The 27,808-nt window shown below is 47.9% G+C and overlaps 1 protein-coding gene across 1 annotated transcript in view; it reads right to left on the reverse strand.

Annotated features, from left to right (window-relative positions):
• Positions 1-27,576, reverse strand: part of SEMA5A (semaphorin 5A) — a 73,268-nt gene extending 45,692 nt beyond the window's left edge. Inside the window, exons 1-7 of the mRNA XM_044442896.1 lie at positions 27,447-27,576; positions 19,337-19,436; positions 14,675-14,720; positions 5,207-5,269; positions 3,165-3,263; positions 2,172-2,385; positions 783-1,068 (exon numbers count right to left, since the gene is read on the reverse strand). Coding sequence (XP_044298831.1) covers positions 783-1,068; positions 2,172-2,385; positions 3,165-3,263; positions 5,207-5,269; positions 14,675-14,720; positions 19,337-19,436; positions 27,447-27,576 — 938 coding nt within the window. The remainder of the gene's footprint in view (positions 1-782; positions 1,069-2,171; positions 2,386-3,164; positions 3,264-5,206; positions 5,270-14,674; positions 14,721-19,336; positions 19,437-27,446) is intronic.
• Positions 27,577-27,808: the final 232 nt, after the last annotated feature.

Genomic DNA, 27,808 nt, shown 5'->3' on the forward strand with positions numbered 1-27,808 from the left:
CTGCACTGGATTCCTGTTTTGTCCTGAGTTAGAGGAACCAAGAAAGGGGTCTTAACAAAGTCAGACCAGGAATGCTGACTCTGACTAGGTTTCGGGTAAGAATTTTTCCCACTCTACCCAAAGATGGCAGACCCCTTCTGAAGGTAAACCAGGGCTCTTTCCTCCCATGATGCTAGCTTAAACTTTAGGCCATACAACCATTTAGGACCAAGGAACCTCTTCCGTTTCATAACTACCAGCTCTTAGGGGAAGGTCCTGCTCAGACAGCAAATGATCTGCCCTGTGCACCCAGAAACCTCTGCTCATTGGTGGAGGCACAGGATGAGGCCTTCTCCGCCGTGAGCTCCAAGGCATGGGAACTTGGATCCGCTCCCTGAGAGGTCCACATGGGCCCCTTCCTGTCAGCATTCCAGTTGCAGGTCTTTGGTTCACCATGCCCTCCTCTGTGTCACAGCATTGATGCCCTCCAGGAAAACGGTTTTCTTGACTTTGTGTACTCATGAAGAGGAACAAGGGGGATCTATATGGAACTGCTTGAATCTTCTCCAGGATCAGCTCCATTTTCACTCTTCCTTCATGGCAGCCTTCTCCAAGCTAATGTTCTCAAGATGCGTTGGATACTGTGCTGTCTGGTGGAAGCTGGGATTTGTAGTCCAACACAGCTGGAGGTCACCAGGTTGGAAGAGGCTGCCGTAGGAGACACACAGGTGCCTGGCAGCACACCCCCTCCACAAGGGCATTTGGAATATTCCAGAAATAAAAGTACAGCATAAACTACATACACATTAGTGGTAAAGATCCCGTAGATTAAGTCCAGTTCTGGCAGGAAGAACGTACTCTGTAATTCATTGTAGTAGAAGGGGATTTCTCCAGGGTGGGAACAGTTCAACCGAGCTTTCATAAATGTGGTCCAGGTGTCTTCCAGCAAGAACCGGCCCCCGATGTCATTCTTACAAACGCGAGCAGCCCGAGAAAAGACCACTTTCCCACAATCATGTTCCACGGCGTTCTCTCGGAAGAAGAAATAGATGAAGTTTCCAATGTCGTAAGATGACACAAAATTTGGTTCTGAAACATATGATTGAAAAAGGGCAGGGTTTTGAATTTTTTCCTTTAAAATGCTCTAGATTTACAGCAGGTTTTGCTAAACATGCTTTGACCTATACCTCCCTCTCCGGTGGGCAACCTTTGTTTCCCTGCTCTCAGCCACCCTAAAGATGTCTGTTTGTCTTCCTTCCACCCTTCTCGTTCTTTATGCCTGGAATACCCAGCCAACAAAGAGGCTCTCCCACTTTTCCACATCAAATCCTTCCCCTTGCTTTCCGTCTCTCCCCGCACTGCCAATCTCCCTTTTTCCACTCATGAAACTCTGTAAAGTAGTACCTACCATAATCCTACCAATGGCGAATCAATATGGTGCAATGGAAGGAAACCCAGGTTCGAATCCCAGTTTGGCCATGGAGCCAACTGGGTGACTTTGGGCCAGTCACAGACTCTCAGCCCTGCCTGCCCCGCAGGGTCGCCGTGAAGATAACATGGCGGAGGGCTAAGTAAGCTGCTTTGGATTCCCTGCCTGAAATGTGTGTGTGTGTGTACAATGATGCATATGCTACAAGAGTTGTCCAAAGACTGACAAGAGTCAACAAGTCAGTTATCTTTTTTGCTAAAGATGCTGTATGGGCTAAAGTGCCTGATCTCACCGAACCTTGGAAGCTAAGCAGGGTCAGGCTTGGTTAGAATCTGGATGGGGGACTTGAGTGTATGATTCTGTGATTATTGTGGAAACTGCTCATGGAGCTTTGGCTACAGGCAATATAGAGATGATGATGATGATGATGATGATGATGATGATGATGATGGGAGATGATGATGATGATGCCCGGGATTGAATTCAGCACCTTCCACAGATACAGTGTCCACTTTCCCACCGAGTGGTGACCTGTTACCACTTCTGCTTCTAGCTTCTTTATATCTACCTTCCTCTTCCATCCAGTCTCACACAACCTGATTCCATCTAGAACAGTCATTTTTAACCCTTCAGGGCTGAGCACTAGGAAGCGTTCTTCCCAAAGCTGGGAAAACTGGGGACAAAGCCTCCAGAAGCACCAAGAGGGACCAGTGTGGATGCCTCCTTCCCAACGAAGCAAAGAGTCCGTCTTCTCTGCACTCACCGTTGAGCCATTTAGAGTTGTACTGCGCAGTCCGGAGAGGAGGGAGGACACCCAGGCTGCGGTAAATGGCAGGGTCTCTTCCTGCAAAGTCCATTACCGTGGCTGCGTATAACTCGCCCGTACTTGTGAGGAGCGCTGTGGAATTGTGCTGGGGACTGTACGGGCAGCGAGCCATGCCGCTGATCTGCTCGTGCGCCTCCTCCAGGTTGGACAGCTGCGCCAGAGAGTTGGGAGAAATTGCCGGTTACGTAGCATCCCATCCAGCTATGATTCGCCCCCAACGCTAGGTGCGAGATCAGAACTCGACGCCCAGTCCTCTCATAGCGACACCACCTTTTCTAGCTCTCTGATGCGCAAATGAATAACGGTGGCGGAAAAAGGTGGGGCTCCAAAGTAATCGAAGGGGAAGACATTAACTCCAACTGCCACACGTACTCCCTATCATGATGGTCTCGCCTCTGCGTTGGAGTTAAGGATGTAAAGAAGGAAGATCTCATTTAACCCTGCCCTAGTCTGCCAAGCCCAAAGCACTTTTAAAAGCGTCGCAAAGCCAATCTTCTCCAGGTGCCCTCCAGGGTTCAGCAGAGGCCTGGAGACCCCTCAGTGCAAAGAAACTTACTCTGTCTTGCTGGAGAACTGCCCAACCAGGGCATGAGTGACACAGCGCCCTCCTGCCATGTTGCCGAACAACCGGTGCTCCCAGCCACCCGGCCTCTGATGCTCCAGGGGACAGAGTAACCGTGGCTTGGCTTCTCACCAAACTGGCAGCCGCCACCCGTTCCCATGACAGTGAATTGCACGGTTTAACTCTGTCCTGCTGTCCTTCCTTTTTCTGTCCTGAATCTCCCCACAGTCAGCTTCATGGGATGGCCCAGGTTCAAGTGTTATGGGAACGCGAGAAAAAGCTCTCCTCCTCTACTTTCTCCAAACCATGCATTATTTTGAACACCTCTACCTAGCTTTCCTCGCCATTTTCTGAGCCCAGATTCTTACCGTCCGATTCGTGCAAATGGGTGTGAAAGCATTCGTTCCACAGGCAAAGAGTCTGTCCCCACTGATGAGCAGAACACGAATATAATTCTGACACTCCTCCTGCAAGAGAAAGAAAACAAACTATCAGCATTGCATAAGCAGGATATGCTCAGAAAACCGAACTTCCCTTGGGCACTATCCTACACTGTGTGACTGTAAATAGAAACATGGAAACAGAGCGAGTCAGAAGGGGCCTCCTGGGCCGTCTAGTCTGACCCCAGTTCCAGCCAGCTCCACTCACAACATGCCCACCATGTGCACGTCCAGCAAATGAAAAATTAGGATAATCTATACCTGAATGCAACTATTAATGTGATCCATCCTATTTTATTTACAATCTGTTCCTAACAGCAGTAATAAATCTATTGATCCTTTCCAACAAGGCCTTCTGAGTCATCGTATCTACATGCTAATGGAGCTGCCATCTTGATCAGGAGGACCACCATGGCGTCAGACATGTTTGACTTCCCTACAAGAAGGACTCCCGGTGCTTTTTGTCCAGTTCTTCTCTGTGCAATGTAGAACCTTATTCTCAGCACATTATCATTCCTCAATATTTAAATTTCAGGACCTCCTTCTCCAATTGCAACCCTACATTGCTGATTGGGTGCAGCTCCCATGGACCGTGTTATCCTTCTTCCATGCAGGGGATGCAAGAAACGAGAAACTTATTGGTAGGACGTGATTATCTCAGGAAGCCCCAAGGAGCAGAGTTTTGTGTGCCAGGACGTGTGCCTCATCTGTGAAGGAAAATGCAGCTGCAGTCTGGAGACATGCGGGGGCAGGAGCTGCAGGAAGGGAGCTATTCCACTTTAACTGCCAGGCTTTGCTTCTTGGGAGTCCGCAGAGATAGCAAGGCAACCCTCAGCTGTGCCATTGATGCGTCTCCTCCATTGCTCCCAACCTGAGGAGTTCTCTGCAACCCCAAACCTGGCAGGGAACTAGCCGCTCCTGCCTTCTAGAAGACACCCAGCTTGCAAGATTCAACATGCATTGAGCCTGCAGCACGTCCCACCGAATTGTGCAGGGCTTCCTTCCAAGGACTAGACCATGGGTCCTCAAACGACGGCCCGCGGGGCGGATCCAGCCCGCCATGGCCATCCCTCCGGCCTGCGCCACTGTTTGCTGCCTGCCTGCGCGCTTGAGACGGTCTCCAAGCGAGCGAGTGAGCGAGCCGCTGCCATCGCCTGCCTCCTGTATGCACGCACTCGCCGCTGGCTGGCTCACTCGGAGATGGTTTTGGACTCGCCGGGAGATCTCCGAGCGAGCGAGCAAGCCAACACCGCGCATGCCTAACGGCACCTCACCGGCCCGCGCCCCAGGCACCCCCTCCTCACCGGCCGGCAACAGTCCCCGTGGCCTTTCAACCTATTCAAACAGTTTGAGGACCCCTGGACTAGACAGATAGCCGTGATGCTGATCAGTGGGAGGCCGAGGACAGACCAAAGGCAGGCCTGCTTCACACTGTGGAATGTGCTGCCGCGGGGAGTGGTGACGGCCGCCACGCTGGGTGGCTTTGCAAGGGGGCTGGGCAGGCGAGTGAGGAAGGAGGCTCTCCTTGGCTCCCAGCCTTGCTGGCCACGGGCTGCCCCTTTACCAGAGGTGGTCTGCCTGCGCACACCCGTTGCAGGAGGAGGTCTCGCACTCATCCTGCTTGAGGGATCCTGCGGACAGCTGCAGAGCCGCCTGAGCGGCATGATGGGCCCCGGGCAAAGCAGTGTCCTGGGCCCCTACGACAGCTACGCCGACTGTAATGTTGGAAGTTTTCCCATTTTCCAAGGGTTAGCATACACAGATTAGTATGGGGCCCATGGGCAAGCGCCCATCAGGCCCATGCGTGAAGACGGCCCTGGACAGCTGGTCCGCCTCCCTGTTTACTGAGTGCTGGACCGGATGGGCTTTGGTTTTGATCCAGCATGGTTTCTCTTAAGTTCTCTTGTCTTGTGTTCTCGTTACATTTGCTCATTCAGATCTAGGAAATGGGCTGCGGGGATCACACTCACCTTTGATTTTCCTTTACTGTAGCAGGCCTTTTTAGTAGCTTCATCACAATTCCACTCCACACGCTGACACAGAGGGAGAGAAGTTGGTGAACAAAGGCAAGCAGAATACACAGAATTCAGTTCAGAGGACTACAGAGACCCACCGATTTCAAATACGCGAAATCCCACATCAGCATATTCTGAATCAACCGGAATACGGTGAATGCATTAATTTAGGGCCAGATGTGATGTGAAGGGGACTGCCTTATTTGTTCTTCTGAACATCCCACGGGAATCAAGGGGGCTGCTCACCCACATCTTTCTTCCGGCACAGGTAATTCCAGCAGAATGCCAGCAGCGGTTTGTGTGCCAAACCCAGGCCAGAATTGGGACTGAAATGGGCCCGAGCTAATCCACCTCATTCCAGAGGGCCCAAATTACCCAGGCTGCATAGCCACCATCTGCTCAATCACCCAGTTCACAAAAGGGATGTTTCTGACTGGGTGATGGTTATTATAGTCCACGGAAGTCTTCTTACGGAGCAGCTCCATGCTCCACGACCATGTTTTTCATCTTCTCTCTCAAGGAGGCACTGGGGCTGTTCGTGCAACACGGGTCATTCAGCCCACAACGAGGCTGTGGGGCGGGTGTGTTGGATATACAACGCCTGCTCGAGGGTCGAGGGGTTATGTTGTGCCAAGCTGGTAGGGGCGGGTTATACGAGGGCTAAAAGTGGCCTGTTTCAGGGTTATGGAAGGACCCTGAACCTTTACATAACCCACGTTCTCCGGGTTCACACATCATGGCACACACATACACAAGTAAGGGCTGTGGGTTCAGCCTGATGTCTACAAGTCCCAAAGGCACATTCATACCCAGCCACGGATTATATCCTGAGTCCGGCCCGTCCATCCTGCTCCGCTTGACGTCACCAGCCATAAAGAGCAGAGGTCAAACAAACAGGACTTACGACACATTCCTCGAAGCACCCGAGCCACATCCTTGGCTATTTGTCTCTCAGAACTGGACCAGAAACGGTGCCCCGGACACACCTGCAGGCTGACCAGCTGTACCTGCAGCATCTAAGGCTGAGGTGGGCACAGGTGACCTTACCCTCGAACTGTTAAACAATGGCATCACTTCCAAACTACAGGCATCCTGACTGAAAACCTTGCCTAAATATTCAACTGGCCAGCCCCTCCTGTTCCAAAAGTCAAGCAAAAGCACTTTTAATTTCACCAATGTCACTGACCCCTCTTCAGTTCCTGCAATATGCAGCCATGAACAGGGAAGAATGCTTATCTAGATGTAATATGAATTTCTGCAGGGCTGTGGGTGAACAGCCACTGGCAAAAACAAGGCCATTCCTCCAACCCACCCCTCCCATTCGGCAACCCTAAAACATTCACCTGCCTTTCTTGCAAGGTACCTGGCTCAACATCCACCTGGACCCAACTCTGCGTTGGAAAGCCCTTTCCCTCTCTGAAGATCCTACTGTTGTGTTGTATATGAAGACTCAAACATTATCCTTTATCAATAATGTAGTTCTTAATAAGAAGTGTATCACTTTCAAATCATGCCCGGGAGCAAGTCCCCTTCCCCATGTGGGACTGACGCTCGGCTCTACTTGAAAGGGTTCTTTCCTCAACAAATGGAGGGTTTAAGTGAAAGTTGCAATCGTCAATTATTTCTCTGCTGAGGGACCAGTTTCCATGGAGACATGGTCGACAATCCCGCTGTTGGCAGAGAGAGATGGTGGAGGAACAAGGGAGATGCAAGCTTTGCTTCTGCTCTGTGGAACCTCTGCAGATTTTTGCCCGAGTCCAGTTTAAGGCTGGGGAATACGAAGCTTGTCATGTCTTAACTCAAGGTAGCTTACATGATTGTCCCCCTTGGACTTATCCTCAAAACAAGAACTGCGTGGGTTGGGTTGGGCTGAGAGTCTGTGACTGGCCCAAAGTCACCCCATGAGTTTCATGTCTGAGCACAGACTAGAACCCAGATCTCCTGGGTCCCCAGTCTAACCCACTAAGCCACTACACCACATTTTCACAAGAGTCAGGAACAGATTTACCAATGCACATATAAGAATTTCTTAAACCACTATGAAATACAAAAAGGAGTTTGTGGAGATAAGATGCCAGGACATCACTTTTGAAACTCCTTCTATCAAGGCACACTGTGAATTTTGAAAGCGTGATAAGGGTCAATCTACACAGGTGTTCAACCCAAAACTGTCCCATGCTTCTGTATTACTCCCCAGAATTCTTTTTTATGATCATTTTTTGGAGATGGTGATATCACTGTTCTACCAAATCCTGTGTCCCTTGTAGAGGTATCAATCTGTTATTGCTGGGAGTAGCTTTAAAACTACAGAACCTGCTTCGCAACCTTTCCCACCCACCTTCCCTCAGCCACAACTCCCTCCAGCTTCCATTCCTTTCTTTCTTTCCATGGATTTTCACGGGATTTGCAGGCAGGAAATCAGCATGGTTTTTAAGCTGCTTTTTCACTGTACACCTACATTGCTGTGAGTGACGACAGAAAAGAAGCCCCTTGGAATGGAAGCATCAGCTCGACTTTTCCCCTGCTCCCCATTTTTCTCCTCATCTTTTCTTGCAAGGATTTTGATGGGAGTTGCAGGCAGGGAATCCACGGGGAAGGATGAAGCTATTCTTCACTGCACACCTTTGCAACTACAGAGCTGTCAATGACCACACAATTTAATCTTGCATTCTCCCACAGCTATGAATTTGCACGACACTTTTTACCAGACCTTTTCTTTTTTAGTTGCCTGGAACATCACATCTCACTTCCGCTGCAACTGCAGCATCTTACCGTGATATGTGGCATGTGCTTTTTCTGTAAAAGCAAACAATAAAGACACACGACCTTTCTCACTCCGTCTATTTTCCCCACAAGTATAACTCCATGGATGGCTGTACAGTGCTTGTTCTCACCATAAACGCAGTGGATGCTTGCTGTATTTGTGAACGTGTGTTGCAGAAGACAAGGTGCATTAAGAAAAAATACTGGCACGGTGGTGCTTCGTGACAGACCCTGCGGCATGTGGTTGTTGCTGTTGTTAGTCGCGAAGTCGTGTCCGACCCATCGCGAACCCATGGACAGCACTCCTCCAGGCCCCCCTGCCCTCCACCATCCCCCGGAGTCCACCCAAGCCCACGCCCACCGCCCCAGTGACTCCATCCAGCCACCTCATCCTCTGCCGTCCCCTTTTCCTTTTGCCTTCAACTGTTCCCAGCATCAGGGTCTTCTCCAGGGAGTCCTTCCTTCTCATCAGGTGGCCCAAGTATTGGCACAGATCCCCCCAAAGCTCACTTCAGAATAAAAGGAACTAAAAGTCAGCAGGGATTTCAAAGAACCGGCTTTTCCAGCTGTTCCCCCAAAGAAGCAAGGAGCTTTTTAAACAACCCCTGAATAGCTCAAATGAAGATGGGCACAAATGGCGACACGCTTGCCAGCTACATCAGAAGGGAATGGAAAGGCATCAAGCCCCAAAAGAGCCACAGAGAAAGCAAAGGGACAGGAATCGTGTGGTGCGGCCGAGGAATGGGCCAGCCCTCCGTGGGCTCCCCCTGCTGACGTGGAGGCCAGCAGAAGCTGCCGCGATGCCCCCTGCCCAGTCAAGCGAACTCGGAGCCCCGGAGTTCACAGGATAAAGGTGGCACCCCTTCTGTCCCCGCACCGGAGCCTCCTCGGGTAACGCCTGAAAATGGCTCAGGTGCTGAGAAATAAGGTGGTGTGTGTGTGTGTGTGTGTGTGTGTGTGTGTGTGTGTGAGAGAGAGAGAGAGAGAGAGAGAGAGAGAGAGAGAACTAGGCCCCAGGCACTGCTTCCAGGCCACCTCGTGCAGGTACCCAAATCCTCCAGCGACTCCTGTAGCCAAACTTTTAAGCTGGCTTTTATCTGCTACAATGGTAGCCTGTGATCATGTGCACCTCGCGTCGTGAAACCGTTCGCCCACAGATCGCACAAATATCGCAGCTGGTTGAAAAGCTGACAGCCTAAACTCCGCTGTTCGCTTGCTTGATTCACACCTTTCCACATGGTTACGGCTGGAAATCCAAAGCCCCAAAGAGGCTGATTCTCCCTACTTGATTCCACCCAGTCCATTGATTGATCCCATCGCCTTGGATACCCAAGATTGGAAATGAAAACTGAAATATAAAACCTGATGTGGTCCTAGTCACAAGCTCTCACTCTCTGTTTTTTATCTGCTTTGCTCCAGTTCCTGCCTTTCAAACACCACGGCAAGCCTGATCATTAGGCACGTTATTTACTATATTTTTATGGTACAGCAAGAGATGGAGAGCAAGAGAGAGACTGAGGGAGCGATCCCTGCCCCTAAACCACACCCAGCCTAAATTCAGAGGAGAAGGGAGGAAAGACAGAAGGAAGGGCAAAATAGGAGCAATACATCTGGATTATGCGATGGGTATCGTGATTTAATTTGGATCTGGGATGAGGATGAAGAGGGTTTTGAGAAATTGGGGGTTTTGTGGAGGGTTATGAAAAGAGAAGGCACTGAAGAGGGAAATGAGGAAGATTCCCTGGAGGAGGCAGGAAAGCTGGCGTGGCGTGGCAATGAGTCCGGGGACCTGAGGGATCCAGGGCCAGTCACTCCTTCACAGGTGTACCTACCTCACAGGGTTGTTGTGAGGATACCAAAGAACTATGGAAGTCACCTTGGGCTCCCCACAAGAGGAAAAAGGCAGGATATGAATAATAATATGAATAACAAGAATAGTGAAGACTTTGGGACACTGCAGGATGTTCAGCTGGAGAAAGGAAGTCAAGCCCAGGAGTATCATCACGAACGAAAAGAAAAACCGTCGAGGCAGAAGCACCGCGAGCTTTGAAGGAAAGAGAAGGAGATTCTGTTTGGATTAACCATTGTGCTGTTATCCCCGTAATGCCACAAACTAGACGGATACAGCAACAACATCTACCTCCATACAAACAGAAATACAGCTCCCTTCTAAAAACAAAAAACAGAAAACAAACAGACACGAAGGAAACAAACTTCCAGACAGATGGTAGAGCATGCCTTAGGCAGATGGTGCTTGTAATTAGATCCTGGCAAAACACTGCATTTCCAAAGGTGGTTTAATTACACGGTGCCAGAAAAAGCTAGCTACATAATTTCATGTAGTTGTCTTTTTACTACTGTCATCTGTTTTCCTTCCCAGTTATGTGATGTATCCAAACGTGCTCTTAAGGTAAAAGGCAACCGAGAATAGCATTTAACGCTGAGGATTACGGCTAGCAGGGCTCAGCTCTTTGTGGCTCTTGATTTGGGGGGACAAGACCCTCACGCTGAGCCGTGGGTCTGCACAAGCACCCCACAATGTCCGTGTGATGGTGACACAGTGCACGGATCCTGCCCGTGTGAAAACAGGGCAGTGTTACGAGCAACTTGCATGGGGATGTGGGTGGCAGGGGCTACCGGATCACAGGCCACGCGTGTCCGAGGCATGATAAACTCAGAAGGCAGAGGGACAGGAGAACGGCCCTGCCTTCACCACCGCAAGCCCAGTGTCTCTGCCGATTCACAAGCAGAGCAGGGGCCTTCCGGGATTCCTAGGCACACTTTACTCCAAACCGACCCCGGTTAGCCACACTCAGCAGTCTAGTGGCCCATTAACACCATTAACGGAGTGGCTATTGCTGCACCAGCGGTACAAACTCCGAAAGCAAATTTTGCCCTTCTTTGCTCCGAGAAGATTGTTTGTGGATTCAAGGCCTGCAGTGACCGGGTCCTAAAAGTGATGCACAGAGAGATGGGCCATTTCACCTGTTGGAAAAGCCCATGAAGAAGAGACGGGCAAGCAGAGCAAGAAGCAGAAGCCCGAGTTTAACTCCGACAAAGCTGGGGAGGCACCCATGGAGGAAGGGCCTGTCACCCCATTTCTTCGGCCCACTGCAGTTTCAGAGTAAAGAAGACGGGGCTGCAGCCAGAAAGGAAGCAGCTCAGCCTAGGCCCCGCATGCAGAAAGCTGTACGCTCCTTCCTCAGACACTCCTAGGACATGCGGGCAGAAGGTGCTGCGCTGGCCGGTCTGCGGCCAGAGTCCGGGATTTCAGGAGACTCTTCCAGCCAGGGGCTTACGGCCCTCAGAGGACCACAAACCAATCCTGCTCTTCCATGCACTTCCCCACAGGACAGCAAACCCAAGCCAGAGTAAAAGTGTTCCGGCAAGAACTTGCATTCTTGGGTTGTAACCCCCACCCCAGACCACATCTTGTAGCAGTGACTTCTACACATTTGTTCTGCATCGCATAAAAGGCTCTCTTTCATCTGCCCTGAAGCCAGTTCTGGGCTCCCCCTGAAATTATTAAGGAGGCAGCAAAAGGAATCCTGCATCCACGATTTCTAAACTATGCATTATTTTACAATCCTCTCCCATGTTCTTCCTTCCTTGCCTTTTTTCCTAAACAGAAATGCAGCGAGTGCGTTAACAGTTCCTCTTACTCCAAGCCTGCCCATTTTCTAGCTAAGAAATCTCTTTATCAGTATGAAATGGCTGGAGCTGTGTTCAGCATCCCAGAGACGACTGCACCGTGGTCTTACAGAAAGGCATTATGGGGATGGGCCAGGTGAATCTCAGCCTTTTTCCTAATCATCATTAACATGGCATTGGCCTAATTCAGTGCTACAGCACATGTTTCCCTTATGGTCTCTCCACAAACCTCAGCTTTTATTCCAGCTCTGCCGAACAGACCATATTTCAAGTCTTCCTTTCCTTGTCTTTTCTTTTCTTAGTTATACTACCAACACATTGCAGTTACGGGCATCTCCGAGATGCGATCAGCATTATTCAAAATGCAATTGAGAAGCGGCTTCGAGAGAACGCTTCAAGCTGTGTGAAAATGCACTTGAACGTATTTGGCGTCTCCTTCCAGCCGTACCCTCCAGCGGTGCTTGCCGGGTTCCTGACAGCGCAGTTGACCTGGTGGCGCACGCTGCGATCTTACGTTAGGCTCGTTCTGCAATCAGGATGAGCCAGTGCAGAAAGGCCGATCTGCCCAAGCCTTAAAACAGAGCACTAAAAGCCAAACTATGCATTTGGCCTATGCTTGAGCTGAAGGCTGCAGGGAAAGCAGAGCAAACCATTTAGTATGCGGTATGGAGAGCCAGGGTGGCTTCGTGGTTAAGAGCATGGGACTGGGACTCAGAGGATCCGGGTTCGAGTCCCCGCTCGGCCATGCAGCCAACTGGGTGACTTTGGGCCAGTCACAGACTCTCAGCCCGACCTACCTCACGGGGTGGTTGTTGTGGGGATAAGATGGAGGAGGAAAATAATGTAAGCTGCTTTGAGCCCTTTGTAGGAAAAAGGCAGGATATCAATCGATAAATAAATAAATAAATAAAATTTTCCAATACAGCGGTACCTCGGCTCGCGAACTTGATCCGTTCCAGGACTCTGGTAGCGCCTTGAACTGGTCGTGTGCCAGGCCAAATTTCCCCATAAGGTTCAATGTAAATAAGGTTAATCCCTTCTGTAAATATTTTTTTAATCAAAAAAATTTGAAACAAAGGAACAAAGAACAACAAAATAACAAAGCACAGGACAGTGGAGAACACTAACCTAGGTGCGGGGGGAGGTTATTGTTTGGAGGGAGAGTCCAAACGATCATGGTGCGATAGCGATCATGGTGCAGGGAAGACGGGCGCGATGGCGATCCTGCTCATGTGGCAACACGGCCGCGATCGCGGTCGCCACCCAATGCAGAGCTCACGAACTGAGGCAAAATTTTTCTGAAATTTCTGATTGCGACCCGATTTGGTCGTGAACTGAGGCGTTCGTGAGCCGAGGTACCACGGTACTTTGTCAGTAGATCGCCTGGTCTCAGCTGACAGTTGTATGACGGCACAGAAATTACAGCCAGAGCAAAATCAAAACCAATCTTTACATTTCAGTTAAATACATGAGCACTTGTCTTCCTATTCAAACACCCTCTCGATGCCCTACTGAGACACTGTCTTGGAGCATAGAATTATGCCCTTAAGGGACCCCTGCCTTCGAGGTAAACTCCTTCGTGACATTTCCAGGCATGTAAATGTATAACTGCAATCATTCGTATTTATACACTTCACACACCCTATTTGTGGTCTCCCAACCCATCCATATTTACATTCCAAGAAACCATCTTTCCTTATGTTCCCTTGTATGAGTGCTTGCATATACTCACGGCACAATATCCATAAATAACAATACACACCCATCCCAACTGAAGCATTTGAAACAAAAAGAAGCTTGCAAAAAGAGAAAACTCTCTCTATTCTACATCACCATGAAAAGCAGAATGATTAAAATCTAGTATCCAACTATTTTCAAGGCACAGAGCCTCCTGAATGAGCATCGTTATTCATTAGCTGCTAGTGCAACAGAAATTAAAAGGTAAATTAAAATTAAGTAGAGCTGTGAAATCCCCAAAATTGAAATGCCTTTGTGCTGAGCTACAGATATAGTGATATGGTGGGTCTATTTAGCTTTCTCTACACAGACACACACACACACATACACTTTATTAGATTTATATCTCATTTTTTTCTTACAAAGTTTCAAAGAGGCTGACATCATTCTCCTCCTGCTGCCTCGATCTTAGCCCACAACAACACCCCTGTGAGGTAGGCTGGGCTGAGAGTCTGTGACTGGCCCAAAGTCCCCCAGTTGGCTCCATGGCTGAGTGGGGACTCGAACCCAGATCCTCTGAGTCCCAGTCCCAGCTCTTAACCACTGCACCACCCTGCCTCACTATACAGACAATAAGCAAGAGTGTTCAACTGGAGAACTTTCCAAAAGAAAGGGAAAGTTACTGAGCAGAGCAAAACTTCCCCATGGCAAGGAAGCTAAGAGCCCATGAGACTGACTTGCAAGAGGAAAATAACAACTGCTCCACACATAAACACTACCCTTTTTAGCTGCAGTAACCAGAACTGTACACAGCGTTCCAAGTGCGGTTACATAATACATTCATACAGGCACAAAGGTTTGGGCAGTTTTCTTTTCGATTCCTTTTCTAATTATGCCTTATACGGAATTTGCCTATTCCACTGCAGGACTGACTTTCCCCTTGGGCTGTGCAACACAATACCCAGATTCCTTCCGTAGCGGCTCATGGATGCCCACTCAGATCCCATCCACTTATAACTGACGCTGGGATGGGTTTGCCCCACATGCATTGTGCTACATTTGCCATTTTGATGCCCGTCCTCCCAGTTTGGAAGCATCCCTTGGAAGCTGTTCACAAGTCCATTTTATTTGTATTTTATATAGATGATATTTGGCAGCACATTATTTTTAAAAACACACTGAGTGCAAACAACGTTCTGTTTAAAACGAAACTGGAGTTCAATTTAAATTTTCGCATTCCAAATTCTTCTCCTTCAGAATAGATACATCACGTCTGAATGCCCATTTGTTTTGCCCATTAGTCTGTGCATTTTGTCACAGAGAATGTCCTACCTGGATGAGAGAAAGGTCCTCACTGTGCAGCCTGAAGAGGAAGTTTCTAGGGTGAAAAAAGGAATAGTTAACAGAGTGAATGCAATTGAACTAGGGAACTGAGGACACCCCTCCGTTCAGAATGTTAAGGCCACTCCACACCAGGGCCCCACTGGCACAGCATGATGGATACTGGAGGATTCTGAGCTATCACTTCCAAGCACATTGGCTGGCACCTCCTGTTGGATTCCTCCTGGCATTGGGGGGATTGCTGTAACCGAGGTCCTGCTAGGAAGCAAAAGCATCACATGACATCCCAACCCAACTCCTAGCTTCTTCTTGTTGTTATTCAGTCACAAAGTCATCCCCAACCCATCGCAACCCCATGGACAACATTCCTCCACCATCCCTCAGAGTCCACCCAAGCCCACACCCACTGACTCCATCCAGCCACCTCATCCTTTGCCGTCCCCTTCTTCTTTTGCTCTCTATTGTTCCCAGCATCAGGCTCTTCTCCAGGGAGTCCTTCCTTCTCATTAGGTGGCCAAAGTATTTGAGTTTCATCTTCAGGACCTGGCCTTCTAAAGAGCAGTCAGGGCTGATCTCCTCTAGGTTTGACTGGTTTGATCACCTTGCGGTCCAAGGGACTCGCAGGCGTCTCCTCCAGCACCACAGTTCAAAGGCCTCAATCCTTTGGCGCTCAGCCTTCCTTGTGGTCCAGCTTTCACAGCCACACATTGCAACTGGGAAAACCATAGCTAAACCTGCCGGGACCCTAAGCCAAGGGAGCGGCTCAAACAACGAGTTACGATAAGGGCTTGCTTTGTTACGCTGAAGTAAGCGTAGGGTTCCCCAGACCTGGAGCAAGACCCCAAAAGCGTGGGGTAAAAGGTGCTTCAACTTTTGCCCCACCTTGGGATCAGGCTCAGGGGACCTATAATTTTCATTGCCTCGAAGCAATGAAGCAGATTTGTTCGAACAGATCGCATTTGGGCAATGAACATTAAAGCCCCGATCCAAACAAGGACCACTGCCGGGGGCAAAAGCGAATTCGCTTCACACCCATGCTAACTCCCCAATCCATATCAGGATGCTTGTGCTTCCTTGAGAGGAAGGAAAATAGACTTAAGTGCCTGCATGCAGCTTGGCCTTATGGCTCGCTCCCTATTTTTGGAGTCCCACTTACGAAGTGGCGCACCTTCATGCCAGGGGAAAACTATTTGGATGCCTAGCACGACCTGGCCGAAAACGACAGGCACCTGCACCTGGCACTTCTTCCCCGACACCACCTCCCTGGTCCTTCTCACACAAGACGCCGAGGGTTGAGGTGGACCCCTTGCGCGCTTCTTGCTTCTGCACTCATGTTTACAGACTCTTAAAATGATCTTCCAGTCTTGGTTCTGATTTTCACAGCACCTTCCTGGGTTTGTTTTTTAGAGCAGGGGAAAATGAGCTATTAATTCACAACAGGGGTAATGGCGCTTTCTCGCCTGGTGTATTTGTGCTACAATGGCAAGATTAACTAATCAGATTAATAGAAGACCAGTTAAAGAAATTACTCAAAGATGGAAAGCTTATTGTGAGCAATTTAATAAACTTTCAGGAAATGGAATTTTTACAAATGTCATTTTAAAAACAAAGCAATGTTAGAATTTATAACTAGTTTTATCAACTAGACAAAATGTTTGATTGAAATTGAATGGTTTTGATGAGACCATGGTGGATGGAGACATTTGTTTACGAATGTGTTTAAATGTTGATATTACATATTATATTCTTCTCTCCTACAGACTTCCTTCTTTTTATTGTGGAAATAAATTTTAAAAGGTTTGAAAAACAGTAACAACAGTGGAAATGGGGCTTCACTGCCTGGTGTATTTCTGCTATTTTGCTATAGCACGGATCAGCGCAGATGTGGCATACAGCAAAAATGCAAGAAAGGAACCGCTGCTTGTGCAGAGCTTGGATCTCACTGCTGTGACAAAACCGAAAACAGGTCCAGCGACTGGCGGTGCAGTCAACGCTTTATGAATGCTTTGCCCCTGCTGTGTGATCCCCAGGTTGCAGTGCAAATCTTCCTATTGTTGCGGCGCTCACTGAATTTTGGTTCCTGTGTTTCTATAACAAGCAAGCGAAAATCATTGCAGAGAAGAGCTATAACGTTATTCCAGTCTACGAAAAACTGCTCCCTGCTTACCTGGGGATTTCAACACTGTCCTCTGTGGCAGTGCAGGCGTGCCTATCTCTTTCGCTGTGTTCCTAGCCAGACAGAATGCACGCAGCTCCATAAATTACTCCACAGGAACCGATCTTTTAAGGCACTCTCTAGAATATTCCCAAAGGGACGGGGAAGCAATTTTTCCCTCTGCAAGTGTCTCTGATTGGCTCTACAACAGTCGTGCACAGCCCCCAGGTCAGCATCTGGGTCTGCGAGGGCTGCACAATCAGCCCCATCACATTAAATGGGCCCCCCCAACCCGGGCAGCCACCCTTCCCACGTGTATCTCTGCTTTGCAAGTTGGCGACCAGGGCCAAGGTGAGATGCACCTGTGGAGGGCAGTTTGGTCCATGGGCTATCAGCTACCAGTCCCAAATTTAGCCCGAATAAAGCCTCATTATAATATGTCAATGCATTAAAAGTATTTCCTTGCTTAGAAGCCTCTTTACTAGCAGTTCAGGATTTTCTCTTGGAGAAAAACTTAGGGGGAATCTGGAAGAAATTGTGCTCCCTTCCTAATTCACCCTGATTTCCTCCATGTGTGTCCACTCTCACAAGCACTGCCTCTGCTTTCGGTGCCCAGCGTAAGGCCTTTTTCAGTTCCCACATAAGGCTTGGAATAACCACTCCTTTTTTCTTCTCTGCAGACATCATTAGGTGATCTTTATGGTTCTGCTTCTCATATCATGGGACACCCAAGACATGGATGGGACTTTAACTGTGGGGCACATATAAACTTGGGCCATTCTTGCCAAATGGTTCTCTGGTTCTGGCCCTGGTACAACAATGAACCGTGATTTCCAGGTTTGGACAACTCAGCAAGCCATCATGGCACTGAGAAACAATACAATGGAGAATTGCTTCTGTCCATGGTTTCTGAAGACCAAACTTGCCACACTGGAAGACCTCGATGGAGTTCAGATGGCACAACAGGCCAACATTGGTAAAACAGACAAACCATGGTTTGTTGTGTTGTGTGAACCAGCTCCTTATTCCCTATGCATATATTTCTTTTGTGAAGCTAATGGTTCTCAATTGCCCATTCTAGCCATTGGTCAGAAGATTCTTGCCACATGCTCTGGGAACATCTCATTTGCATTATTGTAATGAACTCCACGTGAGGCTGCTGTTGAAGAAGGTCCGGGAACTTCCATTGGTTCAAAATAGAGCAGTGAGGCTGCTGACAGCGACTGGACGACACAAACATATTGTTTCAGGCCTCTTCCAACTCTGCTGGCTACCATTTGAACCGCTGGCCTGATTCAAACCAATACGTAGCACCCTAAATGCTTGGGCCCAGGTCACCTAAAGGAATTCCCCTTCCCATATATGCCTATGTGGACATCTTACTCTTTTCAGCACCCATTCGCTGTGCTGGTCTGAGGTGAACAACACCTGAGACTTGTGGCAGAATGACAGGGTAACATTCTCGTTAGAAAATGCCACTTTAGGGGGTGAAAGGAGAGGCAGGCATCTTTAAATAGCCACCACAGCAGGTTTTTTCTGGCCATTTTTTAGCTTAAGTTGGACAGAACAGGAAAAAAACCCTCTAGAAATCAACACATTAAAGTAAGCAGCCCACCTTTTCGGAAGTGACATGCATACCTTCATCCATTTGGGTATTTATCCGTTCTTTTTTTAACCACAAGCATTTTAAAACAGATTTGAGATTGTCTGGGGAATTTTTGCAAACAGGGGCGTTAATGGCATGCTGGCACCATTCACAGCTGGCTTTTCCTGGTTCAAATTGGGCTATTGCTACAAACTCGTATAGTCCGCTTTTCATTTGTTGCCCCAGAAGGGGTAGAGAGATGCTTGCACTGCAGCAGTAAGCACACTTCCACACATCTGGCATGTCTACTTTCACCTTAGGCATCAGGCGGAAAGCTTAAATGCTTCCCTTATAACACATTCCCTGTGCATAGAAAGCTGGTGTGTCTGCCAGCAGGTTTACAGTCAAAGCCTTCCCTTTGAAATGCTAATTGTCTATGGACAGGGAGGTGGTGAAGGTTTCTATATGGGAGCTGGTCCTTTAAAGCTGCAATTCCTCAGTGACCAACTATGAGTAAAATGATTCAGTCCAGCCAGAAATGAATCCTGCAATTATTCTGACTGGGAAGCCCAGGTTGAAGCTGTAAACAGCTGCAAAAAAAATCACAGCATATCCAGAAATCTGGGATTGTTTCCATATCTTAAAAATGCAGGAAGGGGAAAGGGAAAATTATCTTTTCTAATTCTAGTAGTACCTTCTAAAGATGCATTTGCTGAACTTCCTTGGGGTACCCATTCATTTTAGAATCTATGACCCACATTCAGTGCAGAAACCCAGAATTCTTAGTTCTGCATTCAGGGACTGAGAGTTCAAAGCCTTGAAAAGAAGCAAATCATTTTGACCCAGAGGCCTTCAAACAAGAAAAATTCTCCCTGCAAAGATTCTTTCTTTCTTTTTCAAAGCACCCTCTTACCTTGCTCCAACAATAAGTTCATTTTGCCTTGGATCAAAAGTTATCTCAGAGAAGTCAACGGCGTTTTCTGCTCTGAATACATGCAACCAGGGAGCTATTTCTAGAGGAAAAGAAAGATGGAATATTAATACTACAATTAACGTAGCACTTTTGGAGCAATTGAAGCATTTCACCTATATTAGCTCACTCAATCCTCACAGCACTCTTTTGAGAGGGGAGAGGAGGAGAAAATGGACGGTATGGCTTTGGTTCTGGGTTCTGTTAGGGCCTCTTAATACTGGCGAGACTGTATTACCAGGAGTTGCAGGGACGATGGAATTGCCTTGAACCTCGGCAGTTTTATGGAAAGATCACCCAGGAGCCCTGCAGTGCTTACGGCAGCATGCTCCCGGGCAGTGCATCTCCCCGGCAGCCACAACCTTTTAGAACATATACAGAGTGTTTTATAGATTCTGGGTCACATGGGCCCAGCAACTGGGCAGTTGATGAAGAAAGAAGGGGAACAGAGTCAGGGGAAGGCGAGAGGCCTGCAGAGGGGGCTCAGTACAATGGCGTTAGATTGCAGGACGTTAACATAAGGATCACTGAGGCACAGGACCATTGTGAGTCTTGGCATGCAAATGGGGGCGCTTGCAAGGCCGTTACCTGGCAGCCTGAGCAGGTCTAACTGGTAAGCAAAACAGCAGCCCTGGCAGCTTCTGGGGGAAGCCACCACGTCCCCTTCTTAAAGTGACAGCAAGTGCCAAACAGTGACCTGGCCTGCAAGTTTGGGGTGCTTCCTGAGAAAGGGGTGCAGGCATTTTACAACACAAAGACACACAAGCAACCCATTTCTGCCAGGATTGAGCTGAATTTTCCCAACAGTTCCCACAGACCCAGCTCTGATGTTCTAAGGCTTCTTTCTTACAGCTTCCTCTCAGCCTGTGTTCGTCATACAGGTGCCGGTCAGTTTCAGAATTGGGATCTCCTGAGAGTTACTTTGCTCCTTTCCCCTTCTCACTCCCTTTCTCAGATTCGTTTTGCACAGGAACCAGTGCAAGCCATGATGAATGAATCCAGGTCTCTTCAGAGCATGGAGTCTCCAGTTTAGTGTGTGTGTGGGGGGGGGGTAATTTGCCAACGCTGTAAAAAGACTTGGTAGGGCACTGGGGGCTGCCCTCCTGGAAGAAACCCTGGTCCAAAGCTAACCACATTCCCACAACCTGCATTCCCAGCACTGGCTCATTGCATGACCAGTCCGTGCCAGATTCTTCCACTACATCCACTCTGCTGCTCAGCTAGGTTCCCACCTCAGGGGTGGAGGTGAAAAGAAGAAACATCTGGCAGATGGACTTGGAAACATCTTTGCAGAGGAAGGAAAACCTTGCCCCTCTTCCTAGGCAGAAAACGAGTAGAATGACAAAGACTACACTGATAATTCCCAGGAAGGTCGGTGGTTTTCAGCTTTCCCCTCGTAAGGCACACTTTCCAAACTGAACGTTGGCCAGGAATGGCTCGATTTCTGCCTTGAAACACTGCAGAAGCTACTGGGGTCTGTTACAGGAGGCACGCTTGGTTCCCACAGAGCCCTGGCCAGGGGCTTTGAGCCAGAGAAGAGATAATGGAGAAGGAGGAGGTCATGGCAAGGGAAAAGAAGACAATGAGGAGCATAGTAAAGATGGTGATAAAAAAGTGAGGCAAGAGATGAGGAACGATGGAATAGGAGCAATGGTTATTTACAAGATATTTGTCAAATATGATGGGGGAAAGTGAGGTTAGGAAGAAGAGAAGAGGCAAGAGGAGAATAATTTGAGACGGAGAACATATAAGGAGTGGGAGGAAGGTTAATGAAAGAAGCAAATTAAGCTTGCATGGAAGAATGCAGAAGAATAGGAAGGATACATTTGAAATGAAGAAAATCCAGAAAAGAGTCAGATTGTGTCAGAACATTAAAGCTGCAAATTAGATCTCAGGGGGCACAGAGGAGCAGAGGGCCCAAGTATTCAAGCATTTATTCTACTACAAAGGCTGCATTCAGCTAGAGCACTGGCAGATTCTCCTGCTCATACACCCACCCTCCTGAGATGAGTCGGCCTCGTTCTGCATCAGCCGAAGCTTCCAAACAATCTTCGAAGGCATATGGCACACCAGTAAGTACTGCAGTCTGTGAATCTAATCCTTCCAATCTGGTGTTTATCTTCTCATTTTCTTGCGATCTCCTTTTCTATTCTACTTTCTTACTTATCAGTGGCTGTTGTGATTGTTCGGCAAATCAAGCTGGAAATTGACTGTGGATGCTTCTGTTACACCAAGAAACACAAATGGAAGACGAAATACTTGGCACTTTGGGGAATCCAACCCAGCTCTGCTGGAACAGAACGTTCTGTAATAGAGTTATCTGCATGCTACGATACAAAGAGGCTAATTTATCACCTTCGTTAGCTAAGGTGCTCCATCAAAAATTCAGTTTCATATGGGCCATGAAACAAACAAGAGAGCGCTGTAATTTAAACTGCTTTCCTTCGCCATATGTCGCCCAAACGGTTCCAGGAGTCTTTCAAAGTTTTGCTGCATTTGTTCTGCTTTCTGCTGCAGGAGAGCTCACTCGATCCATCTTCATTTATGCCAGGCTGCAACCGAACCATTTGCGGGGGATTTTTCCTTGGGAATGTTTCTCGCATGGCTCCAGCCCTGGCAGACTAAAATCTTGATTGGCAGCAGACGCCTCTGCTGGCTCGTTTCCCCAGAAGTCCATTCCACTCTGCCCAGTTCAGCTCCCTCCACTGGTCATGGGCATGCATTGTAGCCAAACCAATTAAACAGCAGGTGATTAGCCTAAATTTAAATATATGTGCACGTTGACATGGTTGCATAAAAATGGCTTTTGCTTTTTGCTTCCACCTGCTGCCCTCCTGGGCTGTTTTAAATGCTGGAGGTGTCCCTTGTGAGTATTTTTAAGGAAGTAGAAGAAGAACTGATTATAGGAGAGGGAGCTAAAAACAAAGTCCTAATGGGAATAAACTCATGGGTTCTTTTCACCTGGTCCAGAAGTGGTCCACAGTTCTTCAAAAAACAGAATTGCTATCAAGGGACAGTAACTCCTTGGCAGTCCATCTTGAGCTCTGTATCCTCTGCAAATCTGATTTCTGCAGCCGTAATTGCCAAATTAAGTGTATCGATCAATTTTAGAAAATCATCATTCCAAGTGCAGAAACCAAGAAGACTCAGCTGCTGTTCAGCAATTACTTTGCCGTTCCTTGGGGTATACCATTTGCTCAAAAAATGTTGCAAGGAAAGGTAATCAGGGTGTTATTTACAAGCTCACGCTGCCGGCAACACTGATTTCCTCTCTCCTTCACTGGGTAACCACTGCTTACTTTGAAGAGCTTGTGTGAGAGTCATTCCTTTCATTCATGCATTTTAGCTCACCCTTCTTCCCTTTTAGCACCACTGCTTACTTTTGTAGTTGCTAAAATTGCCCATATGCTCACTGCTGGTACCCTGAAATCACAGTGGCAGTTACAACATTCCCTGTGGTTTAGAGGAGACCCATTAGCAGCAAAACCCACAATGAAGTCTGCAAATTAAGCCACTGTACATAAGATCACTCTGAAAACAGAATGAGGCTGCTGCGTAGGAGCTGTCTGCAAAGGAAGTTGAAAGGGAGAGACGAGAGGACTAAATTCCTCCAAAGCACTTGGAGAATATTCAGAGGGTCAAAATACTCGTAGAAACTCAGCTTGGATGGGTATCACAAGCCAGGAAAGGCAACGCCAAGTCCAAAAGAGTGCCAGCACGGTCGATGAGCCCGGATGACCAGACAATCAGAGCACAGAAGGCTTTCTCCAGCAAATAGGTGTCTCGCCCAAATGAGGAAAAGGAGTCAGGGCATGCTTGCACCCCGGAGACAAGAAGGTGTGCGAAAAAGCATTTTGAGGTGTATTCAGCTAACAGCATCAAGGCCAAGAATTGAGGATTGACTCACGGAGACAGCTAGGGAGGTGGTTGGTCTCCTAAGCTATCATGAAGTTAAAGAAGTGCTAAATCAGCATAAGAGATCTCAGAGAAGCTGATCTTTTTATTTGTCTTTACTGCAAAAGATATCAGAAGTACCTGCTCCTGGACAATGTTTCCAGGAACGGATTTTGAGGAACTGGGGAAAGTACTGGTGACACAGGATGAAGTTCTCAACCTTCTTGGCAAGTTGAAAACTAATGAATCACCAGGCCCAGGAATTCTTGAAAATTCAAATGTGTTTGACCTTCTAACAGAAATATGTAACATGCCTCTAAGAACAACTTCTGTATGAGAAGGCTGGAAAATGGTAAATGCAACTATGATTTTTTAAAAAGTATCTCGGGAGGATCTGGAAAATTACAGGCTGGTTAGCTTAATGTCTGTTCTGGGTACACTGACTGAAAACATTACGTATAAAATCAGTGCACAAGCAGAAGAATAATCCCAGCTTTGAAAGAATCAAGTCCTGCCTCACTAACCTTTTCGACTCTTGGGACCAATGCCTTCCAATTGCTCCATAAACAATCTGGAATTAGGAGTGAGCAGTGAAGTGGCCCAGTTTGCTGATGATACCAAATTATTTATGGTGTTTCAAACAAAAAGGGATTACGGAGTGCTCCAAAAAGATCTTGCCAGATTGGGAGAATGGGCATCAAAATATGGAACAGGATTCACTGCAAAATGATGGACATGGAAGCAAAAAATCCCAACTTCGAGTGTGAACTGATGGGATCAGAACTAGTGGTAACCAACCCAGCAACTGGAGAACTTGGGGTTATGATGGCTGACTCAATGAAACAGGGATAATTAGGAACGGATTTTCCATTTACTGAATATGTTTTAATAAAAGAAAAGGAGTGCGAACCACCTGAGGAGTCGATGCAGTTCTGGAAGGGAAGTGGAGCAAACTATGAATAAATGATCTTACACTATATGGCGTGATTTGTTGGTCCTGGTGGAAGTAGCTCTGTTCTTATGTTTATCAATAGTGTTTAATCATGTCCATTCCTATTATATTAATTGCATTGTTTATGTAAGTTCAACTGATAAAATTAAAAAGGAATGGATTTTAAAATAAAACTGCCAAGGTCATACCGCCCTTACACAAATCTAGACCCCATTTAGAATACTATATATAGTTCTGGTTATTACACTTAAAACAGGATATTGTAGAGTTGGAAATGGAACAAAAATGAGCAAGGGGCTAGAACAACTCCCCTGCAAAGAAAGGTTGCAACATCTTGGATTGCGAATCGTTCTTCTTTCTGGGAGCCAATGTGCCTCCGTAGAGCATTTTCTGGAAAAGCTGAGCATGGGCTGCTTGTAGGTTCTCTGTGGAAGCTGGTTGGCCTCTGTCTGAAGAATGGCGCTGGGCAAGATGCTTGTTTGGCAGCTCTCTTCTCAGAAACTCGATGCAGGAACCTGAGCAGAATCGACCTTGGTGGACTCATCCCTTGCTGGTGTAGCTGAGCAGCTGGTTTAGTATCGGCCCTGGCACCATCCCTGGCTCGTTCCCCACTGCTTTGCCCTACACGGTTTCCCTGAGCCCCTGCTCCGGCATGTTCTTTGTCCACTGAGACCTGCACCTCGGGCCTTCTCACTTAGCAGCATCTCCAGGAAACAGGCACACTGGCATATCTTACCCCTGGAGGCCTTCCTTCATTCTTGACCTCTTGCTTCCACACCTGTTAAGCACGGAAGACCACCCCAATCTGTAATGTTTGGTTAGGAGCTGGAGCAATGGCGCAAGAGGTCGCAAGGGCATGCAAGATCCTTCCAAGCAGCGCTACTCCAGCATGTCAAAGGGAGATCTGGCAGTGCTGCAGAGTGGTTTGGACTCCAGCTGCCATCAGAACAACCAGCATGGCCGATGGCTGACGGTGACAGCAACTGGACTCCAACAGCGTGTGCCACAAGCATGCCGAAAAGCAGAGGGAAAAGTGCCCAGGGACTTTCAGCTATGGGGCAGTGCAGGCAGGCAGGCAGGGATGCAGGACTGCAGCCTCCTCATACCCCAGTCCGTCTATGGCCTTCCCTTGCAGAGAGCACAGTATCTTTGCTGACTACCACATTCACAGAAGTGCACAATATAAGATTATACGCATGTGCATGCACACACACTCACACATGCACACTTAAGTGAACATCAATTGCATATTTAACAGCCCGCTTCCATTTTCATCACTAGGCCTCCTGAATGTGAGCTACTTTTAGCCACTACTACATATAAATAAGGGTATCATCATTAACGCAGTAATTTCAAAAATGTAATAGTAATGATTCTTTCTGCATTGCTACAGGTTAAGTTCAGGAGCTGCACTCAGAATATTCTCTTTCACGTTAGCTGCTCTCTGTAGGATCAAAGCAGGTTGCAGCTTGCCTATGAATTTGTATTTGGATTATTTTCACGGTACATTCACTGTCACGAGCCGAAGTTCCTCCTTCAAGCAATCACAAGCCACAGACTGATTTCCTTGCAAAGCTTTATTGCTTCCAAGTACAGGTTGGGTCTTTGAGCATCCAGAGTGATCTGTTGAATCCAGGATAGTGTTTACTTCCAGGGACTCTCCTTATGAACATGCTTGGACCTGCCCCCTGAATGGCAAATAAGAGTGAACTTAGGGACTTGTGAAATGATGCTATTGGGATACAGGCTCCTAAGCTCACCCATACCGGCCTTCCCCATCCCAGCGTACTGCAGATGTGCAGGACCGCAACTCCCAGAAATCCCGGGGTCATCATCCAACACATGTGGTGAGCACGAGGCTGGAGAAAGCTGGCCTTTTATACTGAGGAAACCATTAGCCATGGATGCTCAGACCTCCGGAGTACCAGCTCAGGCGACCAACGCATACGTAGGGAAATCTGTTTTATGCAACCAGGAGAAGAAGAAACATCAAGTGCCCTGATGCCATCCAATCACTCTATATTATGGCTTTATGTAGAATGTCAGAATTTCATGCAAAGTCCATTTTCCGTGTCCAGAACGGGAATCACAGATGAGATGCCACAAGTTTTCCTTGTACCAACAAAGGACCAATGGGAAGAGGAGAAGAAAATGTGGATAGAAGAGAAGAAAATCTGCTAAGAATGTTCCTCAGCTTCATGAACACCAGACTAAATGGTTGCAGTATGAGTCCTCTTTCACCTGCACCGTTGATAAGCTGGGTTTACTCCAAACACATCTCTGAAATTTGTGTGGGCGTTGTAGAAGATGAGGAGTGTTTGAGAGCATAAAAGAGCAAGTTCTTCAGCCTATGCAGCCAGCATAGGAAACGTCGGCATGTGAAGGGTTCATATGGCCCCCACCCCACCAGGGCCCACCTCCTACCACTGATGGACGGGACTGCAATGCCACCAATCCTTCAGGAAGACAAGGTACACCACCTATTCCTTGTTCACCAGCAGATTCTGGCTCTCCATTGTCTGCCAGAATCACTGCTTGAAGATGAGGGGAAATCAATTCCAAAAACACCTGAAGGGCTGTGGATTCCCAATCTGTGTAGCAGTGATCTCTGGCAGCCCCCGGCAGCAACTGGGAGTTCACACAAACAGGTGTCCCTGGGGTCCCTGGGACTGTATGTTGCCCACCCCTGCTCTATGGCATTTAACGCACAATCCTATTAATTTAGGGTGAGGCTAACACTTAGTTGTGCAACTGGCTTTGCACACTCAGGATCCCAGGTTGAGTCCTCGGCATGCCCAATTAAACTTCTCCTTCTGAGGCCCTGGGGAACTTTGGCCGGTTGACAAAGTCAGCTCCAGTTGGTTAGGTCAGCTACCTTGTCTTGGCCATGTAAACTTGCACTGAGGTTCTGGAATGCCTGGGATGTCTTGAAGTTAACGAGGTAACAATGAGATCTTCATCCCAACTGCCATGACTTTCTTCTGTGCTGCTAACTGACCCACTCATTCAGAGAGAAACTTAAAACGTGGACCAGCTTGGAATGAAGGATCCATCATGCAGCTAGAAAGTTGTATTTTCTGAAGATGGACAGGTATCTAAAAGAAGGTAGGACACAGATCCCCAAGTTCGTGTCCGCCTTCCTCAAATCATTCAAGCGTTTAACTTTGCCTTCTTTCAGGATAGGCGTTTGCGAAGGACCCGGCTTACCTTCACTTGCAACAATCGGGTGCTCAGCCCGCTGACACTGGGGGTCCTCCGTGGCCATGGTGTTCAAGGAGAACGTCCCCAGAGCTGTGGCCACTAGTGACAACAGAACGGCACCCTGGATCTTGGCCATATCTTCCTGTGCACTGGTCACATCTCCCTCAGTCAGTGACTCTTGAGGTCAAATACCAAAGAGGCCTAGAGAACGCAACAAGAACAACATTAGAGCCATACAAAGGACAACCAACTTGTACATTCTCAGGACATCACCGACATCAAGGTGAGAGCCCATGAAGTGGCCGAGAAGTGTATTTTGCCCCTCAACCACCCAGTTTCCGAGTAATCGGCTTATTCCATCAAACACT

Source organism: Varanus komodoensis, unplaced genomic scaffold (assembly GCF_004798865.1).
Source record: "Varanus komodoensis strain SLA01 unplaced genomic scaffold, ASM479886v1 scaffold40, whole genome shotgun sequence".
Taxonomy (NCBI): Eukaryota; Metazoa; Chordata; class Lepidosauria; order Squamata; family Varanidae; genus Varanus; species Varanus komodoensis.